Source organism: Chelonia mydas, chromosome 6 (genome assembly GCF_015237465.2).
Source record: "Chelonia mydas isolate rCheMyd1 chromosome 6, rCheMyd1.pri.v2, whole genome shotgun sequence".
NCBI lineage: Eukaryota > Metazoa > Chordata > Testudines > Cheloniidae > Chelonia > Chelonia mydas.
This window is the reverse complement of record NC_051246.2, coordinates 127,317,064-127,329,133: the sequence shown is the minus strand read 5'-3', so window position 1 is coordinate 127,329,133 and position 12,070 is coordinate 127,317,064. Positions and strand designations below refer to the sequence as shown.

General features: G+C 46.2%; 1 protein-coding gene across 5 annotated transcripts in view; it reads right to left on the bottom strand.

The window, feature by feature from the left end:
- SOS2 (SOS Ras/Rho guanine nucleotide exchange factor 2) overlaps window positions 1-12,070 on the bottom strand; it is a 106,591-nt gene that overhangs the window by 69,148 nt on the left and 25,373 nt on the right. For 3 of the 5 annotated variants that reach the window (XM_037901369.2, XM_037901372.2, XM_037901374.2), the window contains exon 2: window positions 3,267-3,392. The exons of 1 other annotated variant lie outside the window; for it this stretch is intronic. In XM_037901369.2, the coding sequence (XP_037757297.1) occupies window positions 3,267-3,392 (126 nt within the window). Of the gene's footprint in view, window positions 1-1,397; window positions 1,515-3,266; window positions 3,393-12,070 lie in introns of those variants that run through there. One more of the 5 variants, XM_037901370.1, reaches the window with a different exon arrangement.

Sequence of the window (12,070 nt, the reverse complement as noted above, 5' to 3'; positions counted from 1 at the left end):
TGCAGCATGGGCCCCATGAGCCCAAGTCAGCTAGCACACACCTGCCACAGATGACTAGTTACTATGTAGACATACCCTACTAATGGCTGATTCATTAGTGTTTTGTCGTCACGTTTACATCATTTTAGTTTACACAAGGAAGTATGCAGAAGCTGTTTGGCCCACACAAGCTTGTGCTTAGGTCAGTGATGCCCAAACTTTTCAGGGTCATTGCCCCCCCGCTTACCCCTGTCCATGCCCCCACCCCCCGAGCCGGGGCTGGGAGCAAGGGGGCGGGGAGGGGGCAGGCGGGGTAAGGAGGCCGAGGCTGGGGCTGCATCTGGGAGTGGGTCTGGGAACGGAGCCATAGCCAGGGATGGAGGCTGGGGGCAGGGTGTGGAGCCATAGCAGGGGTAGGAGATGCTCCCTCCCAATCCCTATGGGAGCTGGCCCAGGTCCCACCGCGCCCCCCACAAACGTTCCTCTGCTCCCCTCAATTTGGGGACCTCTAGATTAGGTTTATGTGGCCCTCCTGTGTAATAAGATTGGGCACCACTACCCTAAAGCACAGAGAGAAGATGTAACTTGCCCACAGTCACTGAGAGTCTGTGACAGAAGTAGGAACTGAACCCAGATGAAAAGCTCTGTTCCTTTCTCTGTGGGCCCAGAAGGTAGTCATGGGCAATTGCTCTTCCTCCTCAAAGGCCTTCAAATGGGGTGCTGCAAGGTTCTATTCTCATCTCCCTCAACATCAGATGTGACACATGGTTTGGGTGGTGCCATCATACAACTCTACTTTACAACTGTCACCAGAGCTGAATAGTTCAGTTTTCCCAGGGTATAGTCAAGACTGACATCTAGATGAGGGCTAGATGGCTGAAGCTCAATTCAGACAAGACAGAGATTTTACTCATTAGCTGCAGGAATCATCCAGGAGATGACTGAGTTGATGTGTCCCCTCAATAAAGGGCTTTTGCCCACGTTTTGACAGGAAGGTGTATAATCTGGCGGTCTTGCTAGATTCAAAGTTCTTTTAAATGATCACATGGCAATACTAGCTAAGAGTCCTTTTTGTCATCTGACACCAAATCAACAGATTGCAACCTTTCCTCTTGGATGCAAGCCTTGCCGCAATTATTCACTGCTTCGTGACCTTTACACTGGATTACTGCAATCAACTTCACTTGGGACTGCACCTGAAAGTCACCCAGAAACAAGGTAATGTGGAACATAGCTGTCCACTGACTTATCAGTTCATCTCACAGAGTGCACAGTGCACTTGGGCTTAAGACTGCACTGGCTTCCTGTTTATAGTTGGAAACAATTCAAAGTGTTGTTTCTAACCTATTACGCCCTTTATGGTTTGGGTCTTGGGTACCTTAGGCTTGCTCCTGTTCACACTTACACACATACTTAACTTCACATGCAAATAGTCCATTTACTCCAATGGGAGCTACTGGCATGTGTAGATATTTGCATGAACAGGATCTTAGATCACTGATCTCCTTGTGTTCTATCATGACAACTGAGAACAGCTGAGGTGTACAGCAAACAATCTCCAGATTTAAGCTTCAGGGGTCTGGTGGCAGAGTGATTTCCACGAATAGACCTTGACTCATTCCTACATTCATCTGGTAGAGTTTAAGTCTGTTGACCTTCAAGGTGTACCACTGTTTTTGGAAACTTGCAGTTACTCTTTAAACATACTTCCTCATTTTTAATGAAATAATCAAGTCTAGTTAGGTTACATTACTAAGTGCTTTTATCAATATTACTGTTTCACTACCTAAAAAAAGCAATTTTTTTTTTAAAAGATACAACTAAAACTAAATCCTGTGTATAGCTAAAATCTTATGTGCTGAGATATTTCTTTGCTCAGATAAAGTATTGGCAGTTTTATAAAAGGTTAGCATCTCTCTTTTCTCTAAGAAACAATGTGTGAGGACTTGGGAATCTTACAGACAAAGTTTCTTACATAAATCAGTACTGGTGTAATTGTTTAATAAAATACATACCTAAAATCTTTAGCTCATACATGTGGAATATAATTACACCCAATAGGAAATTAATACGCACATAAACTTATTTTAGCATTCCTTTTGTATTAGAAGACAGAAATTACAGGGCTGGCGAGCAGGTGACAGTCTCTGACACGGCAAAGCATTGCTCTATATTCTAGAGGACTGGATAGCTTGGGGACTGGAGATAGAACACACAGCTTTTCACCTCTACATATAAAGTTTAAATCCAGACTCCGCTGGTGGTAGCTAGAAGTAATAAAGGCTATTAAGGGACATCTACAAAATAAGCTTATTTAGCTTTATACAAATCTTTGTACAACAATATATAACAATCATAAACCAATATTAAGAATTAATCAATTGACTCAATGTCAAGTAATGTATTTAAAAACACTATACACACTAAGAATCTCAAACCCTCCAGGAGATCAGTTTTGTAAATAAACATATTTTACATTTTATAAGTACTCACAAATTATTCATTTCCATAACAAATCTGTAGAATATTAGATGAGACCATCAGCTTGTAGTGGACTGAAAGTGCCTTACATACAAAGCTGTAATTTGTCTAATATGCTACAAAACCAGTCAGGCTGGTTTTTTAACGCCCCCCCCCCCCTTTTTTTTTAGGCAGTCAATTTTTCTAATGTGAAAGATAACAGCTATTTAAAACTACGACATAACTCTGGATGTGTCTGTTAAAAAGTGCAGCCCATTAAGGTCCCAATTCTGTAACTGACAGTGCATGGACAGACAGCTGCAAGAATATAGAGCCTCACTGAGTTCAATATATTTTCATACACTTAACAGCAACCTGCCCACTCTCTATCAGTTGCAAGATCAGGACCTAAATCGGTAGTTTAAATTCATTACATTAAAATGTTTACGTTTTGCTTTTGGGGATTAACTAAAAAGGAAGATTAAATCCCTGCAAGCTTTGAATTCTAAAGTTCAAGGTCTATTTTAACTAAAGCAATACAAAACAGTCGCAGCTAGCTATGCTTTTCTGCACTTTTTAAATACAGAATAGATTTTGTTTTAAATATTACCAGACAGTTATGAGACTTCTGAACAGAAACTAATTGCAGCTCAAATATAACTCCATTTCTGAAAGCAGAACACTGACTAATCTTTTAGAAAAATGCCCTATTTATATTCTACCTTGTTATAAATTAACATTAGATTACTTACAATAGTTGAGTACAGTCATTTTGTAAGCAAGCACCTGTTTTCCAGTATTAGATAAGACAGCTTTGCCATTCTCACCTCAACATCTTGGACAGTCCGTGGCTGTGCAATGCATAGTTTGTTCAGCAGCTGAAGTATCAGCTCTTCAATGTAATAGAGGGAATCTTCTTTTGCTGAAAAACTGGGGTGAACCTGTTGCTGAACCTGCACAGTAGAATTATTTTCTTCAGTCAGAAGCTGCATTGAAGGATGTGTGGAGGAGCATATGGTAGCACAAACAGATTAAAAATACTACATATTTTATCGTCTTGCAAATTCCCACGCACATGGGCTTTCCTATGTAGTACATATAATGGCGTCAACTCATGCCATTATAATGCTTTCGTTTAAGGATAAAACGAAATACAGCTGCAAAGAAGACTTTAAAAATGTGAATCAAAAGCAGACTAATGGCACAGCTGCCTGGACAGTGAGAAAGCAACTGTAGAGGTAAGCTCCCCATACCCTACCACGGGTTCAGCAGCAGAATGAGTGAAGGAAGAGCTGCAATAGCCTCCATTAAAAATAGCAGTATTGATCAGTTTAGCTGCGGGGGGAAGGGCGGAGATAGAATTAACAGACTGGAGAAAGAGACCTGAGGAGCTGGGATGGTGAGAAAAGAGAACTGATGAATATGACAGGGAATAGAATTAATTGCTTGGAGAAAAGGCCAGGGTGAATGGATGTGAGAATGGGGTGAAGTGGCTAGTGAATTGCTGTCCAGTATGTGAGAAAAACAAATGTGAAGTGTGTATTTGTGAGAGAAGGAAAGATCAGCGTGAAGTGTGCATGGATGAGCAAGAGAATAAATGAGTAAGTGTCACTGCACTTGTCTAGGTTAGGCACAAATTGAGGGTAGCTAACCCCAACCTTTTGCCTAGCATAGTCAAAAATTAACACCACCTTTTACCTCAATTCAGCTTGGTGAGATCAACTGTAGGCTTCCTCTCCCCAAGGTCAACCTCAACCAGCTACACTGGGGTAAAATACACTAAACTGTGTCTAAACTAATGGAAAGGTCGTGGTTAGCTAACACGGTTTAGCAACTCTGATTTATCCTGGATCTCTTTTCTCAAATTTCACAAACACTGAGGGTATGGCTACACTTGTAGATGTAGAGCACTGAGTTAAACCAGCCTTCGTAGAGCGCAGTAGGGAAAGCGCTGCAATCTGTCCACATTCACAGCTACAAGTGCACTGGCATGGCCACATTTGCAGCACTTGCAGCGGCATTGGGAGCGGTGCATTATGGGCAGCTATCCCAGCATGCAATTGACTGCAACGTGCTTTTCAAATGGGGGGCGTGGAGTGTGACAGGAAGTGTGTTGTATGTATGTGGGGGGAGAGAGAGTGGGTTTTTGGAGGGCTGAAAACATGTCAGCATGCTGTCTTGTAAGTTCAGAGAGCAGCAGATCTCCCCCTCCCTCTCTCTCTCCCACACAGCATTCCACAGTAACGGCTTGCTTTGTCTTGGAGCCAGCTGTCAGAAACGGAGCTTTCAAAGGGCATATCCGCACTCCTAGGGGAGTTCAAAACAATGAGAAGAGCGGCCACTTGACTTAAGGGGATTATGGGACGTTTCCGGAGGCTGATCAGAGCGCAGTAATGCAACACCTCGTTCACACTGACGCCCGGGCATTTCAGCCATTACGCAACAAGCATTAATCTTCTTGCCGAGGTGGAGTACCAGGATTGCTCTAGCTGTGGAGTCAGAGCACTTTACGTGCCTTGCCAGTGTGGACGGGAGTGAGCTAGGGCACCCGGGGCTGCTTTAATGTGCTCTAACTCGCAAGCGTAGCCAAGCCCTGAGAGACCATCCAGATTCCCCATTCATCTCAGCAGGATACGAATCAGGAAAAAGCAACACTTAGATTTAAATTATAGCCTCCCCATAAAAAAGCCACACAGTACACAATCAACAAGGGAAATTCCCCATTTTCCCATGCAAATTATAGATTAAGTCAACTCAGTAAGTGACTTTACATGGTTATTTATTGATGGCAATAGTCACTAGGTGCTTTCTAGACACAAAAGACAGATAGTCCTTGATCTCAAGAGCTCACAGTCTAAAGATTACATCTGTGAGGTCAAGTTCTGTTCCTCTGATCCATGCAGGTTGCTCCTTCTGAAGACAAAGGGAGCTCCCTGTTCACATTGAAAGATTCTGACCTTCAAAAGGGTTTCTTTCAAACAATACCTAATAAGATGGATCACTAATACTTAATCATTCCATATCAACATGGACTTTTCAGAGGAGGGATAGTAACGAAAGATGTACTCCATGGCCTGGGCCCAGGATATCTAAAATACCATCAAGCTCCAGGACAAAGACCATGGTTAGAGAGACAAGGTGGGTGAGGTAATATGTTTTATCGGACCAACTTCTGTTGGTGAGAAAGACAAGCTTTTGAGCTACACAGATCTCTTCCTTCGGGGACAGTTCAAGACTGGGGAATGAATTCTCCCAAGAACTAAGGACAATCAGAAACCTCACCACTTTCCACTCCAAGTGCAAGGTGCATTTCTTTGACCTGGACTTCTCTAGTATAAACACATTACAATAAAAGAACATTTATAAAAATCCTGCCAAAACAAGATACTGCACATGTTTCTCCCTTTGAGGAGAGGTTGAGAGAACAAACGTCACCTGACAGATAGGCGGTCACATTGCTTAGTGCAGGACTTGAAGCCGCTCACAGGTGCAGACTTTTCAAACTGCCGAGGGGTGCTCAACCCCTGGCTTTGCCCCAGGCCCCGCCTCTTCCCACCCACCCCTCCACACTGCCCCGCCCCTTCCCACCCAGCTCCGCCCTTTCCCCTGAGCACACCGCATCCTCGCTCCTCCTTGCACCCCATGAAACAGCTGTTTGTGGCAGGGGGGAGGTGCTGGGCACTCATCTCACTACGGTAGAACTCTATTATCACCAAGGTATCTCAGTTGAGACTACATTATCCTTGTCAAATCTAGTATAAAGGTGCATCAGTCCCTAGTGTTAAGATCTCTTACTTTATGAACTGAATGCATGGCTCAAACAGAGCTTTCACCTGCTTTGTCAAGACCACACGGATATCCCATGACACAGAAGACTAAGGCAGAGGATCTCTGAATGCATCACGCTCCCCATTAACCTGATCACATAGGGCTGCAGGCACTGATACTTTTGACAGCTCAGAATAAATGTGAAAGTAATCAGTTTGGGGGCGAAGTAAAAGGGCTCCCATGGCTTTGTTTCCATTATGACACAAGCCTTTTCAATTTACAATTTGAAGTCTATTCAGTGGATGGTTCTCAAGAGGCCAGGACACAAACCATCTGTTCAGATATACCATACTACAGAGCTCTCGCTTGTCAGGAGCCAAGCTGTCAGAGAGAGGAATCTGGGCTGGAATAGAGCAAGCTACCCTAGTTATGGGTGAGTAGCTAACGCCAGATACTCAGCTTGATGGATAAGATGTGGTTCTCAACTGTTGCAGATGGCAAAACTTGATGGGACTAGGAGAGTCACTGAACCTTTGGTCTCTCCTGACGTGGGGTCCAAGCAGCATTTTTAGTCAAGAGATCCTCTCCCTGCCAATATAGGATAAGAGAAATGACCTGAAACTGGTACTGTGAGGCTACCATGAGGACTACAGAGGACTAGAGGTGAACAGGCCAGGTTGCTACAGGAGTCCAGTATGGAAAAACCCAGCTCAGATTCTGAACTGCCTGTATAGTAGGAAGCTTTGACAGAGACAAATCATGGAGCCAGCCCGCTCCAAGCACCTCCTGTCCCAATCCTTTGTAACAGGGGCTCCCCCCGCCCACCATATCCCATGAGCCTGAGCTCAAGACTTCAAAGCACTTGGGACTCCAGCACTTGGAGCAAACGACTTAGTGGAGACCTCAGGTTCATTGCTCATGGGGCAAGGACTCTGGTGCAGCAGTAGCCCTGCTGGGGTACCTGGTGGTGTGGCTGGGTTTGCACCAACAGGCAATGCTGGCACTGAGGCCTACCACTCACGTCTTGAACAACTCAGACTTCGCTTCCAGGGTTTACCTTCCCTTCAAAGCACTCCCCAGGCCAGCCTCCTGCTGGAGTTCTAGAAGTCAGCCTGTGATGTCTCAAGGAGGGCTCTGAGGGGTTGCCAGACCAACAAAAGAGCCAAGGTGAGACGGTACTGATGCACTGAGAACAGTGAACAGTGCCAAGACACTGGCACAAACAAAAACCGGACTAAAGACGACTGAAGGCTAGCAATGCCTGAGCATCAAAGCAGTAAACAAAATTAGATGCGGAGGCATTATAAAAGTATGCACAAGCACCAAAGACCAAGATCTCAACATTTTAAATAACCAATTAGGTTTGACTGAAAGGAAGGGTATAAATAAGGAAAGGATAGTGATGAGGCTCTGTAGGAAAGTGGAGTGATGGTTGAAGGTAATTTTTTTTCCTGTGCAAAGCTCCTTCACTGACATCAGTCAAAAAGGAACTGACTGGATTGCTTGGAGGGCAGCATTTCTGATCAGCAGGGGATAGCATGCGCTGGTCAAGAGGAGGCTAGACTCGTGTTCTAGCCCACTACTGCTGCCGTTAAGGGTCAGAAATATTTTAAAACCAGGGGGAGATGTCAGTCTTGCACTAGCAAGCTACCACGTTATAAGACAGGACATACCTGGCGGTTTTTCGTCTTCCTCTGTAGCATGGGGCACGGGTCACTTACTGGAGCATTCTCTGCACCTTTAAGTCTTTAAACCATGATTTGAGGACTTCAATAGCTCAGACATAGGTGAGAGGTTTATTGCAGGAGTGGGTGGGTGAGATTCTGCGGCCTGCGTTGTGCAGGAGGTCAGACTAGATGATCATGATGGTCCCTTCTGACCTTAATATCTATGAATCTATGAATACAAACCATGCATTGGGCAAGAGGGGGTTGAAGAGCTTTATGCTTATGCAGTCACACCCTGTTGCACTGGCAAGTCATGCTAATTTTGAAGGAGCAGCCTTAAGATGGGAGCAGCTCAGTTTAGAAGGGCCCAGCCTAGGAAGATGAACAGACCTCTGATCCTCAACTCCCAGAAAGGAACACAGTAAAGACCCAAGCTACTGTACATGTGAGCATAGAGTAGTAGGTCAGAAAAGCCGGTATTGCTCTTTATTTCTGTTAATTTAGTTCCTTTTCCTCTGTTAATTTGAAAACTGGGGCTAGGGACTTGACCCTGGGTCATATCTTCTGAGGAGAAGGCAGGCCAACGTAGGAAGAAGCAAGGGGTCTGGCAACAGACCATTACCAATTGCTACAAGCGTCCCTGTGTTGGAACCCAGGGTAGAGGGAGGGACTGGGTTCCCCTACAGCATCCCTGAAAAGATCGCAGACACACAAGGCTAGGAGGACTACTGGATGAAAACCGTCATTTACCCCAGAAAAGGGTAGACCAAAGGTGACCTGGCTTAAGGTCGTAGAAGGAAGGTAATATGGATGGGGGGGTGTTCAGCTGTTGTGACCTGCACTGGATGTGCCATGTTTGTCTTTCTTCCACAGGACAGAAGTGACTTTGTCTGTACAAAGTGCAGCTGGTCTCCATATTGGAAGAGAAGGTTCGAGGTCTGGAGCAACAGGTATCGACCCTGCGTTGCATAAGAGAAACTGAAGATTTCCTGGACAGACGTCAGGATATGCTTCTACAGACACAACGTTCTGAAGATTCAGAGCAGGGTGCACTGCGGGACAGGAAGACGGTGAAGAAATCTGGCAGCATGTGACCTCCAGAAGAAGAAAGGGGAGCGTCCATATACCAGCAACACAGATACAGGTAAGTAACCGTTTTCATGTTCTCTCCACAGGTACTAATGCAGAGAGTGGACTAGATGATACATCTGAGGGAAGGGAACAGAAGGAGACTCCGCCAATTGGAAGGCATGAGATGCACTGTCCTAGGGTTGGGGGTTCCACGACCACCGCTCCCAAGAGAAGGAGGCGGGTGGTGGTGGTCGGGGACTCTCTCCTCAGGGGGACTGAGTCATCTATCTGCCGCCCCGACCAGGAAAACCGAGAAGTCTGCTGCTTGCCAGGAGCTAGGATTCACGATGTAATGGAGAGACTGCCGAGACTCATCAAGCCCTCGGATCGCTACCCCTTCCTCCTTCTCCACGTGGGCACCAATAATACTGCCAAGAATGACCTTGAGCGGATCACTGCAGACTATGTGGCTCTGGGAAGAAGGATAAAGGAGTTTGAGGCGCAAGCGGTGTTCTCATCCATCCTCCCTGTGGAAGGAAAAGGCCTGGGTAGAGACCGTCGAATAGTGGAAGTCAACGAATGGCTACGCAGGTGGTGTTGGATAGCAGGCTTTGGATTCTTTGACCATGGGATGGTGTTCCAAGAAGGAGGAGTGCTAGGCAGATACGGGCTCCACCTAACGAAGAGAGGGAAGAGCATCTTCGCAAGCAGGCTGGCTAACCTAGAGAGGAGGGCTTTAAACTAGGTTCACCGGGGGAAGGAGACCAAAGCCCTGAGGTAAGTGGGGAAGTGGGATACCGGGAGGAAGCATGAGCAGGAGCGCGTGAGAGGGCAGGGCTCCTGCCTCATCCTGAGAAAGAGGGACGATCAGCGAGTTATCTCACGTGCCTATACACAAATGCAAGAAGCCTGGGAAAGGAGCAGGGAGAACTGGAAGTCCTGGCACAGTCAAGGAATTATGTGATTGGAACAACAGAGACTTGGTGGGATAACTCACATGACTGGAGTACTGTCATGGATGGATATAAACTGTTCAGGAAGGACAGGCAGGGCGGAAAAGGTGGGGGAGTTGCACTGTATGTAAGGGAGCAGTATGACTGCTCAGAGCTCTGGTACGAAACTGCAGAAAAACCTGAGAGTCTCTGGATTAAGTTTAGAAGAGTGAGCAACAAGGGTGATGTTGTGGTGGGAGTCTGCTATAGACCACCAGACCGGGGGATGAGGTGGACGAGGCTTTCTTCCGGCCATTCACGGAAGTTACTAGATCGCAGGCCCTGGTTCTCCTGGGAGACTTCAATCACCCTGATATCTGCTGGGAGAGCAATACAGCGGTGCACAGACAATCCAGGAAGTTTATGGAAACTGTAGGGGACAATTTCCTGGTGCAAGTGCTGGAGGAACCAACTCGGGGCAGAGCTCTTCTTGACCTGCTGCTCACAAACCGGGAAGAATTAGTAGGGGAAGCAAAAGTAGATGGGAACCTGGGAGGCAGTGACCATGAGATGGTCGAGTTCAGGATCCTGACACAGGGAAGAAAGGAGAGCAGCAGAATACGGACCCTGGACTTCAGAAAAGCAGACTTTGATTCCCTCAGGGAACTGATGGGCAGGATCCCCTGGGAGAACATGAGGGGGAAAGGAGTCCAGGAGAGCTGGCTGTATTTTAAAGAATCCTTATTGAGGTTACAGGGAGAAACCATCCCGATGTGTAGAAAGAATAGTAAATATGGCAGGCGACCAGCTTGGCTTAACAGTGAAATCCTTGCTGATCTTGAACACAAAAAAGAAGCTTACAAGAAGTGGAAGATTGGACAAATGACCACGGAAGAGTATAAAAATATTGCTCGAGCGTGCAGGAGTAAAATCAGGAAGGCCAAATCACACCTGGAGTTGCAGCTAGCAAGAGATGTTAAGAACAACAAGAAGGGTTTCTTCAGGTATGTTAGCAACAAGAAGAAAGTCAAGGAAAGTGTGGGCCCCTTACTGAATGAGGGAGGCAATCTAGTGACAGAGGACGTGGAAAAAGCTAATGGACTCAATGCTTTTTTTGCCTCTGTCTTCACGAACAAGGTCAGCTCCCAGACTACTGCACTGAGCAGCACAGCATGGGGAGGAGGTGACCAGCCCTCTGTGGAGAAAGAAGTGGTTCGGGACTATTTAGAAAAGCTGGACGAGCACAAGTCCATGGGGCCGGATGCGCTGCATCCGAGGGTGCTAAAGGAGTTGGTGGATGCGATTGCAGAGCCATTGGCCATTATCTTTGAAAACTCATGGCGATCGGGGGAAGTCCCTGATGACTGGAAAAAGGCTAATGTAGTGCCCATCTTTAAAAAAGGGAAGAAGGAGGATCCTGGGAACTACAGGCCAGTCAGCCTCACCTCAGTCCCTGGAAAAATCATGGAGTAGGTCCTCAAGGAATCAATTCTGAAGCACTTAGAGGAGAGGAAAGCGATCAGGAACAGTCAGCATGGATTCACCAAGGGCAAGTCATGCCTGACTAATCTAATTGCCTTCTATGACGAGAAAACTGGCTCTGTGGATGAGGGGAAAGCAGTGGACTAGTTGTTCCTTGACTTTAGCAAAGCTTTTGACACGGTCTCCCACAGTATTCTTGTCAGCAAGTTAAAGAAGTATGGGCTGGATGAATGGACTATAAGGTGGATAGAAAGCTGGCTAGATTGTCGGGCTCAACGGGTAGTGATCAATGGCTCCATGTCTAGTTGGCAGCCGGTATCAAGTGGAGTGCCCCAAGGGTCAGTCCTGGGGCCAGTTTTGTTCAATATCTTCATAAATGATCTGGAGGATGGTGTGGATTGCACCCTCAGCAAGTTTGCAGATGACACTAAACTGGGAGGAGAGGTAGATACGCTGGAGGGGAGGGATAGGATACAGAGGGCCCTAGACAAATTAGAGGATTGGGCCAAAAGTAATCTGATGAGGTTCAACAAGGACAAGTGCAGAGTCCTGCACTTAGGACGGAAGAACCCCATGCACTGCTACAGACTAGGGGCCGAATGGCTGGACAGCAGTTCTGCAGAAAAGGACCTAGGGGTTACAGTGGACGAGAAGCTGGATATGAGTCAACAGTGTGACCTTGTTGCCAAGAAGGCCAATGGCATTTTGCGA